General features: G+C 36.4%; 1 protein-coding gene across 5 annotated transcripts; it reads left to right on the top strand.

Annotated features, from left to right (window-relative positions):
* The first annotated feature begins 4,479 nt into the window (after positions 1-4,479).
* Positions 4,480-21,950, top strand: LOC111021897 (auxin response factor 19). 5 transcript variants are annotated; one of them, XR_015792883.1, is made up of 14 exons: positions 4,480-5,637; positions 5,747-6,038; positions 8,928-9,040; positions 9,130-9,225; positions 9,553-9,609; positions 9,708-9,863; positions 15,724-15,808; positions 16,500-16,590; positions 16,668-16,832; positions 16,922-17,117; positions 17,635-17,773; positions 17,934-19,756; positions 20,641-20,737; positions 20,835-20,975. XR_015792883.1 is itself a non-coding variant. In XM_022299013.2 (14 exons), the coding sequence occupies exons 2-14, from the start codon at positions 5,996-5,998 to the stop codon at positions 21,293-21,295; spliced, it is 3,336 nt and encodes a 1,111-aa protein (XP_022154705.1). In that variant the 5' UTR covers positions 4,491-5,637; positions 5,779-5,995; the 3' UTR covers positions 21,296-21,950. The 5 variants fall into 5 exon arrangements, 4 of the variants coding, with proteins under 4 accessions (XP_022154705.1, XP_022154704.1, XP_087983847.1 ...); XM_022299013.2 differs by lacking the exon at positions 20,641-20,737 and adding an exon at positions 21,115-21,950 and having other exon boundaries at positions 4,491-5,637; positions 5,779-6,038; positions 20,835-21,025; XM_022299012.2 differs by lacking the exon at positions 20,641-20,737 and adding an exon at positions 21,115-21,950 and having other exon boundaries at positions 4,491-5,637; positions 20,835-21,025.
* Positions 21,951-22,595: the final 645 nt, after the last annotated feature.

Here is a 22,595-nt window from a genome sequence, read left to right as displayed (position 1 = left end):
GATATATTGAGAGAGATGACAAAATTGCCATCAAAATAAAAGAGGAAATGTTTAAATTAATGGGCAAAATGGAATGAGAAAGTTTATCTGTAACCACTTTTATATATAGTACATACATAGACATGCGCATACATATAGGACTAAAACCCAATTGCAATGCAAGCGGGCACACGCAAATGCCAATAACTTAGAATTAGACAACCACATGCAATATAATGGTTGAAGAAGGTTGTTGATACTTAACCAAAAGATTGATCATCAATCTGTTGATATATGCACAGTAGATTGATAATGCATATCAACTTCGAAAGAAAATTATCAATAATTAACCTCTCTTTTTTCTCTTTTTTCACAAACCTAAGTCATCTCATATTCTTTAGATGAGAAAAATCTCATAACCATTCTCTAAAACAATGGATAAAGGGACAAAAAGGCATTCATATTTAAGGACGGTCCACATGTATATTAGTAGGTAAAAATAAGGGTTTGGTTCGTTGGTTTAAGTTACGGTTGACTTTTCATTTCCCTCCCTAGTCATAGTATCGATACTAATGCATGCAAAAGTTAGATTTTTTTTTGCCATAAACACTGATCTTTTTTGTATATTTTAAATAAAAATATATTTTTCCTTCTTTAAATAATTTAAATTTTATATTTATGAAATTGTATTGCAAATTATATTTTTAATTAATTCTAATTTATTCCTAAGATCTCAATAAAAATAAATAAAAAAATACGAAATAATGACAAATATATATAGTATTATAGTTTTTAATTTTGTTTATTCTTTAAACTTTTTATATAAAAATAAATTTAATTTTATTGAAAAAGTTTTACTAAAATATATATTTATATAGATAATTTGATCATATTTTATTTTTCATAAAATAATATCACATCATGTATAAATTAAATTATAATTATAATTGTATTTATTTTACTATAATTATTAGTATCTATACTAAACAAACTATACCTACTACCTAATTATTATAGTTTAGTTTTAATTAACTTAATTTGAATATTTATAATAAGCTAGTGAATCTAAAATTATAATGAAGAAAGATAACTTTTACTTCTAAACTAGACCGAGTGCATCAATTTTAACATAAACTTTCAATTCATCCAATTTAACCTTATAATTTAGATCATTATTCAATTTTTACGATCAGCTAACTCACCCACTTAAAAAAAAGTCTAAAATAAAATAAAATAAAATAAAATAAATACTCGCTAATTTAATAAAAATCAAAATTTTCTTTACTTAATGCACAAAATCAACTATCAAAGCGAGCATAACTCAGCGATAATTGACATATATCTCACCAAATCTAGTACCGTTTGTGTAAGAATCCTATCAACTCCATATCAAGTATATATTATATTTTTTATAATTCATATGAAAATATCTTTTTAACAAAATTTCAAATGAGAGTTTATTAGAGGAGTAAAATCTGCAACACTTCAAAAAGTTTTTAAGGTGAAGATTGCAACATTTATCCAAGTTTAATATATGTAATTTATGAAATTGATAGTTTAGGGTAAAAATTGATATATATTGCCGACATTATGATAATTTTTTATGTCACATTCTTATGATATTGTGCCCCCACATTAAAAGTCTGGATCTGCCATTGTTCATATTGAAATGGATTCCTTGATCTTATTGGAAAATTTAAACAAGATCTCACGTTAACTAGCTAGATAAGAGGAAAATCTAATGATATATATATAAATAAAAGAACAACATCTCTATTGGTATAAGACTTTTTACGTGAAACCAAAAATAAAATTAATAAGAATTTGACCTAGAGTGGATAATATCATACCATATTGTAGAATATATATGAAGATTTTTGGTTATCCTAGCAAATGGTATTAGAATCACGCCCATGACTTAGCCATGTCAATGAAATCCTTAAGTATTAAAGGAGTGGTCGACATGGATATATATCCCACAATTAATATATGATTAGCTACGGTGTTGTATTCACAGGTGGTGTGCTCTAAGGAAGTCGGGAGAGGAGTTGGCCGGGATAAAGAACAAGCTCGGGATTGAGAGTAGACATATATAAACGATTATTTATGTAGAGAGACGACTCTACGTACTTTGTTAAAAATGTCTCTCATCCGAACAATAGGAAAAATCTATGACATCTCTCTACTCGGTAGAGACCTTTAAGATAAAACAAAAAATAAAAGCCATAAGCACTTGGACTTCAAAGTGAACAAACTATTATGCGTCGAAACACACTATCGTGCTGAAAGGTATATTTTTTTGCAGTGCCAGTGCAAAATACGATTGGTAGATCCACAAAAAATCCCTCGTTTACTAGGTGGACGGTGTAAACTTCAAACGGCCCTATAATTGTATGTACAGAATAAAGATAACTTAAGCTATATTGCGTTGCAGTTCATTTGTTTCATGTGATTACTATTTGGGCTGTCGAGGATTTGGCCGTGAAGCTAGGTTGGTGCCATGAGGTGTGACAGCGCTCCTCACCAACTACGAGGCAAAAACCAAAAAGTATCCATTTGGACCATTTTTACAATTACGTGTGTGGGACGGTCTGAAGGTGCAAAAACAGCCATTTGTACCGTGAATCTCGGGCCTTGCTAGCCCTTTAGGGTGATGTCAATGAGTTCATACTCTTTTCGTTGTTGGCTAAATGTTTCTCGGCATGCATTATGTTGTTTTTATTTTCTTCTAGAACAGTGCGTATAGTATGGTATCACATAATATCAATAAACTATACATTAATTAACGTGGCCTTGTTGGGTGGAATATGTATTATTCTTAATTCTCTCAGCTCAGCTGTAGATCACTGCACTACCACCCGGCTGGATCCATGGTATAGATGAACGTAAGTGTGTGCAGACATTACAATCTAATCTAGCCATACCACAATGCACTCTATTAGATTTTTGTAAGGATCTCATGTTAAAAAGATCAAGTATCTCACAAATACTTATAATAGATATAGACTACTCCTCTTATTGTCAATTAATTTTGAGATGAAATCCCACCAATATTGATAATTTTTCTATATATCCCAATCTTTTTATCACTTGCTCGCAACACATATATGTATCCTTGGTTAGCTAAACACCTATGGCTGAAGAGATATTTAGCATATGGGGGTGGGGAAAAAGATGGCTTCCATTCGCGTGCATATAAGTATGGAGTTTGTAAAACCAATGTCCATCGGCCACTAGTGGAAGAAGGAAAGCAAATTGATTGATTGAACCCCACCTTCAATAGTGCAATAAAAGAGTGGGTCCTCCATCACCCCATCGTCTTCCGTATTGTAAGTGGATACATGAATATTACAAACAACTTTTGCACCACATTTAGAGATATGGTTGAATATCGCTAGGATCGTGACCTTAGTGGTTGATTAATATAATATCAACGTCACCTCTAAACGAGTGCATAATCAAGGATCGAATTTTAGTAAGGTCGGAGATGTGCCTTCGGTACGGGCGCTACAGCGTGAAAACTGAAAGAATTAATACAAATCTCTAAAATTAATTAAACTTACCCCACATCATTTTAATTAATGGGCCTTTGTACTGTACAGATATAAACTACTCCACCACTTCTTTCTCACACATATAATTGACACTAATTAAAATTTAGCAGCATAAGACCCATAGATCATGTTTAAAGTTGGGTGGATGTGGATCCTTTTAAAGAAATGTGCATGTCGCGTCCTTGTCTTTAGATTTACTACCATCTCATGCCTCATGCCTCATGCCTGTATAACACATATATATAATTACAATGTGTAAGCTCATAAGCTAATAAAATAATTAAAATATATTGTAGGGAATAATCCCATGATAATTTGGTTAATCAAACGTATGTTTGCTTCGTTCGTATTTCGTTATTGGCTTATGTTGAGGATGCCCTTATTGACTAAACAAGGGAAAGAGGTTTTTTTTTTTTTTTTGGGAAATTCGTATTTCGTGGTACAAAGGCGATGGAGCACTGAATCAGTGAATAACTGGTATGAGCATGATAGCCAGCCACAAAAAAAAAAAAAAAATAATAATAATAATAATAAAATAAAAGAAACGCAATTGTGTGTTGACCCACAGCACAATCAGGTCGGAGTTGGAGGTAGTTAGCCCGACAACTGCTGCTACTCTTCACATGGTTGTCCGCGCTTTTCCTCTCTGAGTTTTCTCTGCTCTTTCATTTTGATTTTACCATTTTTAAATCAAGACAAAAGCTTTTCTTAGCTGCGTGTGAATTTTGAGGCCAGTGACTAATGAATGATCTAATTTGAGTTGGGTACACGGTCCAGAGTCCTAGAGCGGAATTATTATAAGAAAGATAGATACCAGAAAGCTTAAAAACAGTCGATCCATCCGTACGTAAAAGGGTGACTGGTGAGGAAGCTTAAGAAAAGTAGGACCAAGCAGCTACCAAACTATATTATTCGGGTGATTGGAATTAATTTTAGGGAATATGGATTAGTTTTCCCATCTGTAATTCCCATAAATCCTTGTTACTCCCACCCGCATCGTGTTTTTCCTTTCCTCCTGTTGCAATCTCCATTTCCTGCATTTAAATGCGATGTTCCGTTGGGAGCTTTAAATTAATTGGCTAGGAATAGGATAGGAATCATTTGAAGACGAGACGAGACGACCCATGTGGAAAGCTCCTATTTTTCCGGCAATTTTACTTTATTTTCCTAAAAGCCAAGAATATAAAATGTTGTCCAAAAGTGAAATCTTTTTCTCTTTGTTTTCAGATTCGCGAGGAAAAGATAAAAGGGAACTTTGTACCGACGGCAGAAATATATAATAGGATTCGTTGCTACAATTTCAATTTCTGGAGTTGGAAAGTCGTTAAAGTGCTTTTACAGTACAGTGGTTTTTATTTTAATGTTTAACAGTCATGAGTCATGACTCGATCTGGATCGGCGGGGGCCGAGGGCGGAAGGCCACGGCCACCAAATTATATAACACTCAATATGCAGTATGCAAGCTTAGCTTTGTCAAAACTTCCAAGTCCGTCACACTATTCATTGTAATCAATCATTCACTTCCTTTTATTTCTGGCGTGGGGTTATTAATAACATAAAGAGTTGATTTTTTTTTTTGTTGATTTTTTTAAAATTTTAATGGATACCCTTTTTCCTGGTTCCTTCAGTCCACTTCATGTCGGCTTCTGTACTCCTCCTTTCCTCTCAAAGCTTTTAGCTTTACCTTAGGCCTCTGATTTCCCGGCGACAAGTCTGTGTCATCAGTCATCACCACCTTCATCCCCGCGACAATTTCGCTATCCACTTTTTTCCTTCACAAGCCATACTCGCTTCGGGGGTCTAGCTCCCCCTTTTCGCTTCTTTCAATTTAATTTTCCTCGACGGCTGACGCGGTGGATGGACTTGCCGGCGGGTTTTGTTTACAGGGCAGCCCGGTTCGATTTGGAATTTGTTTGCTTTTTCCCCTGCTGTGGAGGAAGCATGTAAAGATTTGGATTCTGAGACGAACTTGGACGGGAAAAGATCCATTATACTTCCCGCGGATTTAACAAGCGCCATCCATCGTTTCGAGTTGAATCCCATTGCGTAGTTGCTGTTTGGTTGGAACTTCAGCGAAACCTGTTGTTTTCAAGCACTGAGACCGGTAATTTCTAATTAGAGCCTTTTTATAATTTTTTTTTTGGCACCTTGAGTGCCCTACTTGGGAAGTTTCTTTTGTTCCGAAATTCTCATCTTGGAACTCGTTGAAATAGCTGGAAAACAGTTAACTCCGCTACATGCTTAGGGTTTGAGTAAAAGGGCTTTATAATAAAGAGGGGGCTTCTATCTTGGGATCAGAATAGAGCTCCTTGATGCCTTGACAATGTGGTGTACTAGTTATTTGCAAAATGGACGGTTAGGCCTCTCCATCATGTAAAATCTACTTGTGCATCGGTTGGTTCTTGCTGGAACGGAGCTGGTGGTCAGATTTCCTTTTGGATTTGTCAATTATATCTTACAGTATGAAAGCTCCCCCAAATGGGTTTCTGGCCAATTCTGGAGAAGGTAACTCTTATTTTCAATTTGTAGGCAATGTCTACTTTCTGAATCCATTTCTACCACTTATTTAGTTTTTATATGTTATTTTCCCGTTTAAGCTAAAGTTCGGAGGTTCAATGCTGTTTTCCTAGTCTGTACGAAATGCGAGTTGTTTTGTGCCGTTGATGCTTTCTCTTTCCTGATGTACTTCTTCTCCTTGTTTAACTGCTCAATGTGTTAAATCTTCACAAAGAGAGCCCAGCTTTTTTTGAGCACTGTCTAATACGGTTAAAATTCCTAAGCACGCATCAAAAGTTTATTTTCAAGACAGAAGTGGTATATTTTCGATTCTTTTCTTTCCGGATGCAGTAACATAGCATATTGGATCATGCTCGAGTTTAACCCCAAGTAGTCTCTGAACCAAGTGAGAAAAAGTTCTGTTTTTCTCTCATTTTCATTGACAACGAATTTCAAATACAGCATGATTTTACCTTTCACCTCTTCCATTTCCTTTAATGTCTTGGCCATCTTTAATATCACATAGTGAGGGAATTATGTTTAACTGTACAATTAGCCACATTATTGCAAATCTCAGCAATCATCGAATTTATTCTCCATGTTTATCTTCAATATAAAGTTCTTTAAGAACAGGATTGCTGAGAGATTCTGAAGTTGCATATGTTCTGGACATGCTAAAAATCTACATAAACATTCATTCAATTTGCTGACGGGGTATGTTTGATTTTCCATATTGAGTGAAGCAATTCATTTATGGTTCTCGAAACCAAAAGTTCTTCCAATTTCTACTGATTTAAGTCTTCCTCAGGCATGCCAATGATGATGATCAAACAAGCACAAGCTACCGATATGGATATGAATTATAATTCCCTTAATTGCTTAATAGAGAAATGCTTCTGCCTCTGTAATTTAGTTTACATCATCATGTTAGTGGTGGTCTGAGTTCTTGGATCATTGAAATTTGAAGTGTTAAAAAATATCATGGACCAATCTAGTATCTGAATTAAGATTTCCATGTGTGACAACTTGTTTAGCTTTACCACAAGTCATTGAGCTTACATGTTTACGTACACATACCATGTTTTTTCTTACCTATATGCGTGCATATACCACATAGGCATGCACACACCCCTTCATTTGAGTGAGCTTGTTCATGTGGGTGTGAGGGCATGTTGGAAGGAGAGGTTCAACACAGATTCAAGTTTGTTTAGGATTACTTCACCCAAAAAAGTTTTGCAGCCATGAAACTTTTGACATATTAAATGTTCTGGGAAAGGAGCTTCCCGAAGGGTTCTGAAACTTATAATCTCTTGGTTGAGTCCACAAGCCTCTACTATTTTTCCCAACCTCTAGTTTAGGACTTTATACTCATGTAAACACCTAATTAAGATTTTTATGTTTGGTTAAACTGGTAGATAGTACGTTATGGATGTGGAATATATATGTAATTACTACTGATAAGTGTCACTAGTGATGGACTCGTAGAACTATCAATTAGTATTTATAGTTAGAGATTTGGACAATTTTCTTGAAATAGAGAGGCATCTGAACATGGTTTAGAAAGCCCATGAATTTCCTTGAAATGGAGAAGCATGTATACATAAATGTAAAAAAGTGCGCCAAGCTGAGCACCGTGGAGCGCCTCATCTCATGTGAGGCAAGGCCACCTTACTAAGAGCCTCATGCTTTAGTGCCACAGTGCTCCCCCACACAATCTTCTGAATAGATCAGCTACTTTTTAATATCTAAGAAAATGTCTTAATTTGCCCTCAAGGGATGGCTCTATTGGCAAGGGCTCGAGGTTTCTTAGTCATACTCATACCGGCTTAAAGGTATCAAGTTCAAACCTTCATGTCAGCTTAATACAAAAAATCATTGATGTCTCTTAGGTCCAGGCCTTGGGGCGAGCGCTAGTGCCCCTGGATATAGGGGAACAAAGCTCCGACTCCCGATTATTAAAAAAAATAGAGAAAGAAAATGCCGTAATTTCTTTAATTTTTAGTTGCATGCCTATTTTTATAAACAATCTCTTAAATGGCACCTTTATTTATTTAATTTTTCATTATCTCATGATCCATAATATATATTTCTATTAAGTTGGACAATTTTCTTACTTTTATATTGCGTGCTTAACAAAGAAACAAAAGCCTACACTTTCTTTTTAACCTAGCACTTGTGCTCTAGAGGGTTATTTCACCTCAATGCAACTTGCGCATTGTAGTAGATTGGTGACATTTAAATTGGGCGGTGCAAGAGGTTTGCTTAAATGGAATGAAATACAAACATTGTTATGTTTTCTGCGCGTGACCCATTCTACTTCTTCGGTTAATTTTGCATTGGTTGTTAAATTGATTAACTAAATTGAGCTTCTATTGCTATGTATTGCTCTTGTTGAGCTAATTCTATGCCATTTTTCTCTTCTTCTTTTTCTTTCTTTTTATTTCATCTCAAGGTTTGTATCTTGAACATTTTCCCTTTTCATATATCAATGAAAAGTTGTTTCTAGAAAACTAAAACATAGACAAAGATCTAAAAAAAAAAAACTAAGCTTTTATCTGAAATGTCATATCAAGGTAAAATAAAGACTTGTTATTTGAAATAGCATAATAAGCAATAAAAGAAGCAACTAATTGTCTTAGATAGGTCTTCTATGCAATTATTTTATGTTTGTTAAATTGCGAGTTATATGGTTGACTCTTATCATATGTAAATATTTCGTATATCTCAATCATCCAATTATCTTAAGAAACAAGGTAGTTCAACGATTGTGGGGATTAAACCATTGACCTTTTATCCACTAATGCTTCCATTGTCTATTTTTCCATTTCTTAATTTGGGTTATTGATTGCTTTTTTGTTTTTCTTAATGGCAATAACTTTTTGTTTGGTTTGAGAACAGGTGAAAGGAAGAATATTAATTCTGAGTTATGGCATGCTTGTGCTGGACCTCTTGTTTCGTTACCTCCAGTTGGAAGTCTTGTGGTTTACTTCCCTCAAGGGCACAGTGAGCAAGTAAATACTTTACCTTTCAATTTATTTGAACATATACCCACGGATTGTGGTTTATGATGAACTTTACTTTTATTTTTCGAACCTTTCAGGTTGCAGCATCGATGAATAAGGAGACTGATTTCATTCCAAACTACCCTAACCTTCCTTCAAAGTTGATCTGCATGCTCCATAATGTCACATTACATGTATGAGGGCTTCAATGTCCCATAGAGCTAATAAAATCTCGTAAAATAGAACAAATACATATTGAAAGGAATAAATCAGCAGTTTGGATTAATCTTTTGTTAGCACTTGAATCACAATATCTTGTTTTTGGTGGCCTTCCTGACTACGGTATTCAACCAAAATATTTATATTAGAACATTATGAGATTCATGCTAACAGGTCATTGGCTGGTTAAAAGAAAATCAACGTTCTGTGTGCAATTACCAAAAAATTACAAAACAAAGATAAGACCTGACAATACATTTGTGAAGCACAATATGAGATGATTGTTTTGTGTTTTTAACCAGGCTGATCCTGAAACTGATGAAGTGTATGCACAAATGACCCTTCAACCAGTGACTAAAGTAGGTTAACCAGTTAATCAGTGTTCTATGCTTTGGATTCATTTATACGTTCCAAAATTTTCCTTGTTAGAAGAATATTCTGACTTTCTGTTTTGCAGTATGAAAAAGAAGCTTTATTGGCATCTGATATTGGCCTCAAGCAAAACAGGCAGCCTGCTGAGTTCTTCTGCAAAACACTAACAGCTAGTGATACCAGCACTCATGGTGGATTTTCTGTACCTCGTCGTGCAGCTGAGAAGATTTTTCCCCCATTAGTGCGCATCGCATCTCGGATTTTTTAAATTAGCTTCATTCAATATATTGGTTTGAGAATACTATTTTATTTAAGTATTGAATTAGTTGTTATTTTTCAACATTCTAACTGTCTATTTAGAAGTTATGTTTAAAAATAGTATTCTGTTTCAAAATAAAATTGGTTTTAATTGCAAAAAACTTATTTGACAAGATATTTTTCAAAAAAAATAGTTTTGATAACAAACAAAATCATTGTGTTGTTGCTTTCATGTAGTTTCTTCATGTTCATATATAGTCTTTAATTATTGATGTGCATGCATAATCATTAATTATTTTTTAAGTTTTACTTTAATTTAAATTTGTTTTTATTGTAAAATTATTATGGAGACAAAAGAAATGACAATACTAGAAGTAAAAATATTTTTCTAAATATTTTAAAACTAAAGCAATAGAAATTCAATATGGAAGGTTAATCTATAAAACAGTTCTCAAAATAATTTAAAATAAAAAAAGCCGAGCATAGCTCAGTGATAATTGACATATATTTTTCAACCAAGAGGTTGTGAGTTTGATCCCTCACCCCACATGTTGTACTAATAATTTTTTAAAAAAATTTAGCCAATGGAATAGTAATATATTTTCATGTGGTGATTTGACAAGATGCATCAATATGCTTACATGTACTTTTTCTCAATTGTTTGTAATTTCTCCTTTTATATTTTTCTCTTGTATCCACGATTTATTTATTTTTTATTATTTAGGTTAGAATTATAAATTTTGTCCCTATGAGTTTAGCCTAGTTTCAATTTAGTGCTTATAATTTAGACTTAATTTCAAAACTCATGAATCATTCCTATATCGCTATTTACCCACCCAAAAATCCACCTATTTTCCTTTATTTTTATTCAACTCCAAACCCTAGTATAGCCAACTAACATAGTAAGCCAAATAGATAACATCAGCCTTTGCTAGCTAAATGGGGTTGGCATTTTAACAATGAGCCTCAAGCTTTGTGGCGTTCAGTAGTGGCAAGTATTTATGGAATTGATGAGTGTGGTTGGAACGTGACAAAGAGGTTTCATGGCACTATGCGCAGTCCTTGGCTTTTGGCGGAAAAATTCTCTAGATTCAAAGTAGGCAACGGTAAGAGAGTTCTTTTTGGGCATCATTTGTGGTTAGGAGATTCTTTGTTACGCTTACGGTTTCCCTCTATTTTCAATCTCTCCTTGAGTCCCTCAATTACTGTTTATGAAGCGTGGGATAGTAGATCTTCTTCATGGAGTTTGGAATTGAGGAGAGCTCTGAAAGATGTTGAAATTGAAGAGTTTGCCAACCTCTTGGATTGTCTATCTTGTTTTGTTCTTAGTGAGGAAGAAGATGCTAGGATTTGGTCCTTGGAGCCTTCTGGTTCTTTTTAAGTGAGTTCTTTATGCAAGTATAAAGATTATTGTGCCTTTATGTGGAATTCATGGAGTCCAAAAAAAGTGAGTTTCTTAGCCTGGATTTTGCTTAATGGGAAAGTTAACACTGCAGAAATTCTCCAAAAAAAGCTTCCTAATTTGGCATTGCAGCCCTCGGTCTGTGTTTTGTGTGCTGTTCATGGTGAATTTCAGAATCATGTTTTCTTCTTCTGCCCGTTTGCTACTGCTTGTTGGTCTAGTCTACTCAACATTTTCAACGTCTCATGGGTTTTGGATTTGGAAGCTTCAAAGAATGTCTATCAGCTGCTGTTCGGTTTGAAGTTATCACATAAAGTAAATCTGATGTGGGTAAATGCCTAAAAGCGATTTTGTTGGAATTATGGTTTGAAAGGAATCGATGAGTTTTCGAAGGAAAATGTAGACCGGCCTATGAATGCTTCAATTTAGCTAAGTTTAAAGCTTTGCAATGGTGTGTTCTTTCCAACTTATTTGAGTCCTACTCACTTAGCATGAATTGTTTGAATTGGGAGGCTTTTATATTTCCTTTGTAATTGTTATTTTCTAGTGATTTGTTTGTTTTCTTTTCCCTTTTCATTTTCACTCATTTGGGAGTTTGTATCTTTGAATAATTTTTGTTCCTTTTCATAACTTCAATGAAAATTTCGTATCTCGTTAAAAAAAATCATAGTGACTAAATTGAAACTTTTAAAATTATAAGGATAAAATTGAAATGATGTCTAAACCATAGGGACCGACCAAATTTGTCATTTAACCTATTATTTTACTCGAGACTTCGATGTGCCCTCTCTTCCAAATCTACTTATTCCACTCAAACCTATTTATTGTCTCCTCTTTTCCTTTATTTTCTCTATTAAATCTGTCATTTTTCTCTGTTGTGGGTGCAATAGCCCTTGCCTCCCAACTTGTTGGGCTACTGATTATCCTCCCATATGCTTTACATATGTCTGGTGCAAGAAAACATGAAGCAGTTAATAAGGATAGGGAAAGGGACTGCTGAAAGGTAATTTGGTCTCTTAGGTATGATTTTGTTGTGCAAGTTTGTTATAATTAAGAATACAGGGAGAGGGAGAAGAGAAGAGCAACTAGATGTCTTCTGAAATGCTCTCTCTCCCCCTCTGTCATTCCTCACCTGCCCCCTCTCCATGGTCCCTTATCCTTGCCTAAGCCTCTCCTCCCCTCTACCTTGCCCGGGCCTTCTTCATCTCCTTGCGAGCTATGGGTTGGAACTACCAGCAGTATTTGATGCTTGTGAAAGAAAAAGTCCTACACCATTGAAGTCAAGACTTGAGAGTGCATACAATCAAGTAGCACAAGGCTCTCTAAGATCAGAAAAGGTTTCTCTCTTCTATCTCCCTTAACCAAAATTCTTCAAGTTTGAACCTTCGGGTGGACTTAGAGGTCTCAAGTTTGAACTTTCGAGTGAGCTTAATACTAAAAAATTCTTGATGTCTCTTGAGTCTGGACGATGCTTCGGGTATAGGGGAGCAAAGCTCCAACTCCTAGTTATCAAGAGGAAAAAAAAAATAGTTGTGGCCGAGAAATGTACATTTGAGCCAATATGTGGTGGTCAAAATTGATATCGTACCCTCCCACAAATATCCTTGAAGGTGATCTTTCTAATTGGGGTTGCCCTTTACAAATACCAATGGCTACAGGGTGGTCATGAGTTCTGACATCATCGTGTGGCGGGGAGTCTATGAAGGTGTTTGTTGTCTCTTCTCAACATAGATATTGTGAAGTGGGAATCTTGGGACATTATTTCGAGTACAAAGTCGCCTGAATTGGCAGGCAGCATAAATATTGATTGAAAACTTTGAAGGTGACATTTTGCATTGGCAATTAAATTGTGTTCTATGCATGGGGATTTTAGGCGGAGTCAATTTTGGGTTCCAGTGCAGGCTATAATCCATACTCTAAAAGCCAAAAAGCAAGTTTTATTGCATTTGGAATTTGGACTATATATGAGGAAGCCATAGACACGGTCGACCTAGTATGCGGGTCGAAGACATTGCCAAAACAATGTTTTTAACATAGGGACATTACAAATTTCTTGTGATGCCTTTTTGGCCTCACCAATACACGGTCCACTTCTCAAATGTGACAAGTGAAGTTTCCAGATCTAACTCTTGATAGTTTGTGTTATTTTGTTCCAAATCACATCCTCCTTTGCAGTGGTAGTTTGGACGATGATTTGAAGCACCTACCTGCTGTCCATATTGTATTATGAGAGCAATAATACGAAGAAATGTGATTTTGCTATAGAAGTACAGAGTACTTGAATACTTGGGTCAAATTTTTTTGGAATAGGGAGGAGCTGGTAACCCTGTGAACATTGAGGATACAGCGTAGTGGCCAGTGTTTTAACATTCAAGGATAGCAGATTCCTAGGCTGACCAATGATTATTGCAAATTACTTGGATGTTATGAAACCATCGCATGGCCCTGCATGGAACAACCCAAGAAGGATAGTTTGGTTGGAATGTAGAAGTAAAGAAGGTATTTTGTGAGTTCAACGAAGCTATGCCTATACTGCCATTTTTGGCCCTCCCTAATTTCTCCTGACCTTTTTCCTTAGAGACTGAACCACGAGGTGGGAATTGGAGTTATACTTATGTTGAAATTGAATAGCAACCTGTTGATTTTCAGCCAAGTTATAGGAAGTTTATTTTTTGGATCATGAAAAAGGGTTCACAATATCTCCTAGATTAGTGTGTAATTGGCCACTAGTATCAGAGGTGGGTGCTGAATTGTTGGGCTGTCAATTTGAGGCTCCCGACAAACCAGGTAAGGTTACTGTGTGGCTGGTGCTTTGTCTCAAGTTCAAGGAGCTCTACAGTTCTAGGCTGCCATGATTTCGTCATTCTTGCTAATGAACTTGAAAGTCATGTTGTTGAAGATGATTTCTTGAGCAAGGTGTAGGGAAACTCCTGGCAGACAGTTGGACTTGCACCGGTTTATTCTTTTTGGACCTGTGGATGGCTGAAGAAGGCAGGATGGTAATTTCCCGTAATAGCCGTCAATGCTACAACTGGCACAGGAGTATCACCTATACCCTCATAAGTGGCCATTCAGGGGCTCTTAAAATCTATTAGTTACCAATGGAACTTTTTTTGGTAAGCATGATTTAGCATGTGGCTGCATTCTCATTCACGTGCAATCAAAGTCTTAGTTGATCAGGACTTACTTGCCGTGGAGCAACTTAGGAGAAGTATAAAACAGCATGTAGCAGCAATTTTCATTGTTCACCTTGAGGAAAATGGTGAATGCTTGGACAGTGGGTGTTGATGAACCTCCAAAATATGGTTTACAAAAGCATGGCACGAGAAAACAGGAGGCAGCTAATAAGAAAAGGAAGAGCCAAAGTGTAGTTTGGGTCTTTGAGGTGTAACACTGTTGAGTAATTCCATCACAGTTAGTTGCAGGAATGGGTTTAAGAATTGAGGAAGAGATAGAGGAGAGGTTTCAAAAGAGGAATGTACTTTTCATTTATCAATGAAAAGTTTGTATCTTGTTCAAAAAAAAAAAAGAATGTCTAGGGGCTTTCAAGCTCTCCCGGTGGGTTATTCAGCTTTTGGGTTCTCCCTTAGCTTATAAAATTCAGTTCACTTATTGTCGTATTCTCGAGTGTAAACTCTTCAGCTACTTCCCTTGAAATGCAGACTTCAAGTATTTTCCATAGCTGACGCCTCATCTTTTTCTTCTTTCCCTTCCATTGTTGTCGCATAACTGCCAGCCCCTTTAACGCATTTGTCCATTTTACTGGTTTGAATCAAATAAATAAGTAATTCAATAAATCACTTATGGTCCCTTTTTCTCCAGTTAGTAAACAACAGAGATGTAGAGGAAGGGGAAGGGGTGGGGAGGTCGATGCAATTTAATAAATTTGCCTAACCAATTGGAGAAATTTTCAAACAAATATATGAATAGGAAGAAAATGTTCAAGGATACAGACTCAAAAGGGAGCAAAAAAAAAAAAAAAAAAAGACGACAAAAGAAGGCCCTATAAAGAAAAAACTCCAAATGATTAAAGAACAAAGCTCCTGAGAATTAAACAAACTACACCACTCTCTTCAGGCTGGAAAAATATCACTCTCTTCAAGCTGGAAAAATATCAGAAATGTTGTCAAAGATCACATCATCATAGTATGAAGGCTCCAGAGCATCAGCAAAACCCTCCAATTGGAGAAAATTTTGCTTCGTTACATTGGGTGGTATCTCATTCCCCTTCCTCGAGAGGGCACTGTATATACAATATTTGTGTGTTCTATTTGCATATACTTTTTGAGGTTATAATGCAAATTTTAAGTTTAAACTTTAAAGACTAATTTGAAATGGATTAACTCAAAGATAAAATAATTAGCTTAACCAAAAATTTCTTGAACATCATATCGTTTTTGTGTGTACTTGTAAGCTTATATTGAAGTTTTTTTAATTATAGGATTACTCGATGCAACCCCCTGCTCAGGAACTGGTGGCTAGAGATTTGCATGATAATTCATGGACATTCAGACATATTTACCGTGGTATGTAACCGTTCATATTTTCTCATTTGCTGTCTCTTTCAGTTGAAGATCTCTGCTAATATTTGCTTTGGACGGTTCATACTTCTTTTTGGGCTTTCCATTATAACAAAACATCAGAGAATTTCTCCTCTTTTTTTCTTTAATTTATTTTGCCAGTGATGGCAAATGGAAGATGTGTATATCAATTTTGGGGGATGCTTTTAGATATGGTGTTGTCTACATGTAGAATTTTATTTTATTTTGTTTTTGATGATATGAACCGAGAAATGGATAGAGAGATAGTATTTGAAATTATTAAAGAAAATTACTATAACCCAAGCACTTCGATTTGAGAACCCTTATTGGACAAAAAGTAAGATGTGGACGTCATTGTTTCTTAAGAACGCCTGGCTCTGTCAATATTCCATTACATTAATTACCATCAATAAGGAAAGTATTGTGTAGGATAGTTAAATCTCAGCGAGAAGTTTACTTCAAATTGATTTTATCTTTTATTTTTCTAGGGCTAGATCTGCATGTATTTTGTCTGTCCATTTTCATTTGGAAGATTGTGATTTCTATTATCGAAAACTTTTCCTACTAGAGATGGTGGGAACTTATAAACCCACATGTACCCAGAAGAACACGAGTATAAATTTTATCATTTTGATGAGGTTGAAAATGCATAAAACTGCACACTGCATATTTTCAGGCCAACCAAAAAGGCACCTTCTGACCACTGGTTGGAGTGTTTTTGTTAGCACAAAACGACTCTTTGCTGGAGACTCTGTGCTCTTTATAAGGTATGAAATCATCAGTTGTAACTCACCTAAATTAATGCTCAGATAAATACTGATCAATATAAATTGATGTGTTATAGAGATGAAAAGTCACAGCTTCTCTTAGGCATAAGGCGTGCTAATAGGCAGCAGCCAGCTCTCTCTTCATCAGTCATATCAAGTGATAGCATGCACATCGGGATTCTTGCTTCTGCTGCTCATGCTGCTGCAAATAACAGTCCTTTTACTATATTTTACAACCCTAGGTATTGATTCATACTTTCCTATGACTCTATACTAAAATTTTATTGCGATTTCAGTTTCCACATCGATAATAATTTCCCGAGTTTTTCAGGGCCAGTCCTTCTGAATTTGTGATTCCTTTGGCCAAGTATAATAAAGCAATGTATACGCAAGTTTCACTTGGCATGCGATTTAGGATGATGTTTGAAACTGAGGAGTCAGGAGTACGCAGATACATGGGCACAATTACTGGTATCAGTGACATGGACTCTCTGCGATGGAAAAATTCACAGTGGCGCAATCTTCAGGTACTGTAAGATTTTCAAAGGGTTTAGATACATGAATTTTTACATGATGTAAAATTATAGTTCATGTTCTCAATTTCATTGGTAAAACTTAAAAGGAATAGAATATTCTATTGTAACGGAGCATCTTGGCAGGTGTCAAACAAAAAGACTCGTTCTGTTATCTTCAATCGTTTTGGGGACTTGTCCAAAATGAATTCAGTTCTTTCATCCATTTTAGGTGCAAATGCTCATAACACACATAAAGTTAAATTTTGAAAGCAATTTTTAACATTTTGGGTCGTGGATTTGAATACTACTTTTCTAGGACTTATCATTGCTTAACTTCTTACTGGTTGATATATTTATGGTGACACGATCTTATATTTTCTGTTATCAGATCAACATTCCATTTTCAGGATTATACTGAACTTCGACTAAATGTTATCTTTCCTTCACTTTCAAAATGAGTTTTGATACTCGATCCATAAGCGTTAATGGCTTGCTTCTGTTGCTTACCAATGATATATATTTACTGAAGGTTGGATGGGATGAATCAGCAGCTGGTGAACGACCAAACCGAGTTTCAATATGGGAAGTTGAGCCTGTTGTGACTCCCTTTTACATATGTCCACCTCCATTTTTCAGACCCAAATTCCCTAAACAACCAGGGATGCCAGGTAATTTAAACCTACAAAAATTTCCTCGGAATCATGTGGTTAAGTGAATTTTTCTGGATAAGAATGTGGTTAAGTGAATTGAAAGCAGCATTAGGAGAGAAGTTCCTGTATTGCGTCTTCCTCTAATATGTTGTAGTGACCTTCAGGATCGTTTTTGCAGATGACGAATCTGATATTGAAAATGCTTTTAAGAGAGCCATGCCGTGGTTTGGTGATGACTTTGGCTTGAAAGATACACCAAGCTCAATATTTCCTGGTTTAAGTTTAGTGCAGTGGATGAGCATGCAACACACTAATCAGTTCCCAGCAGCTCAATCTGGAATTTTGCCGTCCATGGTTGCTCCTAGTGCTTTACATGGAACTCTTACTAATGATGACCCGTCTAAATTATTGAGCTTTCAAGCACCAGTATTGTCCTCACCAAATCTCCAATTTAGCAAAGCAAATCAACAGAACCAAGTTGGCCAATTGCCACCAACTACTTGGTCTCAACAGCAGCAGCTGCAGCAATTATTACAAGTTCCTGCAAGCCAACAGTTACAGCATCAGCAGCAGTTGCCACCCCAGCAGGAACTACAACAGCAGCAACTCCAGTCGCAGCAGCTGCCCCAGCAGCAGCAACTCCATTCGCAGCAGCTGCCCCAGCAGCCACAACGACAACAGCAGACCTCCCCATCTGCTCTTCTGAACAATGGTGTATCTGCTGCTAACCATTTGCCAAATCAGAGTTTGCAACAACCACTTGTATATTCTCAGCTACAGCAACGGCAGTTGCTTGCAGGCAATATACAATCACATCAAACTAGCCAACCATCCAATAAAAACTCATTTCAGACTACATCTTTATCGCAAGAAACACAGTTTCAGCCACAAATAGAGCAGCAACCTAGCCTTCTTCCTAGGCAGCAGCAGCAGCAGCAGACACAATTTCAACAGGCCCCACTACAATTATTGCAACAAAGTCTATCTCAAAGACCACAACAGCAGCCACAGGTTCCACAATTTTCACAGCCAATCCCATCAGAACAACTTCAACTGCAGCTGCTGCAGAAGTTGCAGCAACAGCAACAACATCAGCAGCAGCAACCGTTGCTGTCCCCAGCTACCTCACTATTACCACCTCAGCTTCTACAGCAGCAGCATGTCCATCAGCAAAACCAGCAGTTACCGCCATTGCCTTTGTCCAATCAACAACAGTTCAATGCTAATGGAGGCAGCTTCCCAACAGAAAAACTTAACAGCAATGGCTTCTCAAGTTTAGGTCTCATGCAGTCCCAGCAGGTTCCTATAACCCAATCGCATAACCAATTCAAACCAACAATTAGAGCGTATTCTGGACTGACTGATGGAGATGCCCCGTCTTGTTCAACCTCACCTTCCACTAATAATTGCCAAGTTTCTGTATCAAACCTGCTTAATAAGAACCAACAAGTAGCAGCCACTCTGGGGGGAGATTCAGTAGTTGAGCCTGCAACTAATCTGGCCCAGGAGCTACAAAGCAAACCTGATTTGCGGATCAAACCTGAGTTTCCTAACTCAAAAGGATCAGACCAACTAAAATATAAAGGCACTGTTCCTGATCAGTTAGAGGCATCTTCTTCTGGAACATCATATTGTCTGGATGCTGGCACCATTCAGCAGACTTTTCCTCTCCCTACATGTTTGGATAACGATGTCCAATCACATCCACGAAACAATATTCCTTTCAGTAATAGCATTGATGGATTAGCACCAGATACCTTATTGTCGAGGGGATACGACTCTCAAAAAGATCTTCAGAACTTACTTTCTAACTATGGTGGGGGAGTGCCGAGAGATATTGAGACAGAGTTGTCCACTGCTGCAATCAGCTCCCAGTCATTTGGGGTTCCAAACTTGCCTTTCAAGCCTGGCTGCTCAAATGATGTCAACGTAAATGAAGCTGGAGCCTTGAGTAGTGGATTGTGGGCAAACCACAGTCAACGTATGCGGACATACACAAAGGTTTGATTCCCCACTTTACGTATATGATCTCTAGTATCCCAGGTGAATAGTAATGATATCAATGATTAAAATTGGACTTGATTGTTTAATACTGTTTTCTGTTTCTTATCTAGATGTTCAAGTTAGAGTTCACTTGTAGGAGAAGAAATTTAAAATCATTAACTTCAGAGAGAACATAGGGTTTTTAATAGTGTGGCTAGGAACGAGGAAGAGACAGTGGACTTGGTCATATTTCCTCCTATCTGGAGTTCATTTATAAATCATTTTTGTAGTTATTTAAGTCAATCCTTAACGAACCTTATTCTAGTCCTATTATCCTCCCCACTCCTTTTCTTTAATGTTTTAGGTAATACAATGTTTCTTATCTCAGAACAAATAACAAATAAACGTTGTTGATGGCTTTCAAACTGAATTTGGTTCGAATACATTTATTAGGGAGGCAAGACTTGGTAATTGGTAGATTCATAAGACTACATACATAGTTATGTATGTATGAATATGATGAGAAATGCTGTAGGCATAATTTACTAAATATAACCTGGAAAAACCGAATTTGTATAACAGAATCAGATTCTAGCCAAATTTTATTTTATATAATTAAGAGCTTTCTACTTGATAATATTGAAATGTTGGATCTCTTCAAAAATATTTATCTTGTCTGGTCTTATCAAGAACAAAAAAGTCCCAACTCGATTTGCCACCATGTAGGCATGGCCAAGAATTTTGTTTATTACTGCATTTAATTATATGGACTTTACCAAAATTTTGTTTTTTCTAAGTAAGTTCTAGCTGTTCTTGAATCTCCGGTCCTCTACTTTGGCTTTTTAAATTTTATTTGAATTTTAACAAGGGAGTTCTACAATATTTTGTATATCCATTTGTAGATTGATGTTTCTACCTAGAGTGTAGCATGCAAGATCAAGTTCCCTTTTACATGCGTCTCTAGCAATGTTGTGATGTTCACTGTTCTGTCAAAGAATTGTGAGGATGCGAGCTTGAAACTTCATACTTATTTGAGATATTTTGAACTCTGACTGAAACTATACTTTCAAGCATCTAAAATTGCTAAATTATGAAGGTTCAAAAGCGTGGATCAGTGGGTAGATGTATCGATGTTACTCGTTACAAAGGATATGATGAGCTTAGACATGATCTTGCCCGCATGTTTGGCATTGAAGGGCAGTTAGAAGATCCACAACGAACTGATTGGAAACTTGTTTATGTGGATCATGAAAATGATATACTTCTAGTTGGTGACGATCCTTGGGAGTAAGTAGAATATTGTTAATCATTGTGCTTAACCTTTTCCCCCTGCTTTTTTCCTGTCTTAATATTCTAATCACCAACTGCTTGCACAGTGAGTTCGTGAGCTGTGTTCAGAGCATAAAGATCCTGTCATCCGCTGAAGTACAACAGATGAGTTTGGATGGAGATTTGGGTCACATTCAGGCTCCCAATCAAGCTTGCAGTGGGACGGATAGTGGAAATGCATGGAGAGGACAGTATGATGACAACTCGGCCGCATCATTCAATCGATGAGGTTTACGGAGTCCAATGTATAACTGACCATGTCTCCTGGCATCTGGGTTGCTACTCTTAATTAAAATATGTTGGAACGTTCCAAAAAGGTTCCAATCAGCTTCTGCGGTGAGGAATGGAACTGCTTCAGGAAATATTAGCTCAGTGAATATCATATACACGGCGAATGTGGAGACTATCTTGCGACCCAATTGCCATTTCTAGTGGGAAATGGAGCTCTGTTCACGAATGCTTGGTAGACGGCCTAAAGCATATCATGAAGTTGATTTAGTTTAAAGCTATTATGTCAACTTTCTTCACTCCGAGCACCTATACAATTGGCACCTGACTGAATCAAATACTAGTCATGATGAAGTCAAGCTTGAAGGTGAAGACAGCTTGACCCACTTTGTTCGTGTAAATTGTAACACAAATGTCGTTTATATCCCAGAGTATGTACCAACTGGGACAACAACCCTTGTAGATATGATGATAAGCCTAATTTTATGCTGTAATCTGAGTGAGGTTTAGGAAAAGAAGGAAAAGAAATGCTGCATATTTCCATTACCATCACTGTAACATCAGGTAGGATAGCTGTACATTTTTCCTCTAAAAGACTATATGAACTCAAACCAAGAGTTACATCCAATCAATCAACGATTTTTTGTTAGGCTCAGACCTCTTGTAAAGCTATTAGTATTTCAAAGTAAGAAGAGTGCAGAAAAGATGTAAACAGAATGCCCAAATTATGGCTTTAGTTTGGTGGATTGCCACGGTAGTGTTGTGGAGGCCAGATGAATTGGTCTTAATTGCCAAGAATTATAGCACGACAATTCACTTAACTAGCCACTACTAAGTACTATATATGAACTTTAGTCCAAAGATTAAACAAATCCCTCTGGCTATTTTTTTTCTCTATCGTTATATCCATCCTCCTACCCACTCAAAAGACATAGGAAAGAGAGGAGGAAAACTAGTAGGTTATGCTAGGAATAAAAACAAAACAAGCGGAAAAGAAAATTAGATGAATCGAGAGAGATTCAAGGGGACGAACATTTTCTTTGAGACATAATTGCTTACTAATCAGCTGCTTTGGAATGTTTAGTCTTAGTGTTCCCATTTCCAAGCCTCAATTCAAGTTATTGTCGTTAAGGTGTTAAAAGTGCAAATGGGATGTGTTTTCGAAATTTGCCTTCCCCATAGCTGCAAGAGAATTTGGTTAGGATCCCATGACACTCAAGCAAGCCGCTCTGCTAATAACCATTCCAATTAACCCGAGATTCATCATCCACCACCATACACCTGCATCCTCTACTGTATT

Source organism: Momordica charantia (genome assembly GCF_013281855.1).
Source record: "Momordica charantia cultivar OHB3-1 chromosome 8 unlocalized genomic scaffold, Mcharantia_2.0 BLBB01000008.1, whole genome shotgun sequence".
NCBI lineage: Eukaryota > Viridiplantae > Streptophyta > Magnoliopsida > Cucurbitales > Cucurbitaceae > Momordica > Momordica charantia.
Note: the sequence above shows the minus strand (reverse complement) of the source record. Positions and strands in the feature narration are given on the sequence as shown.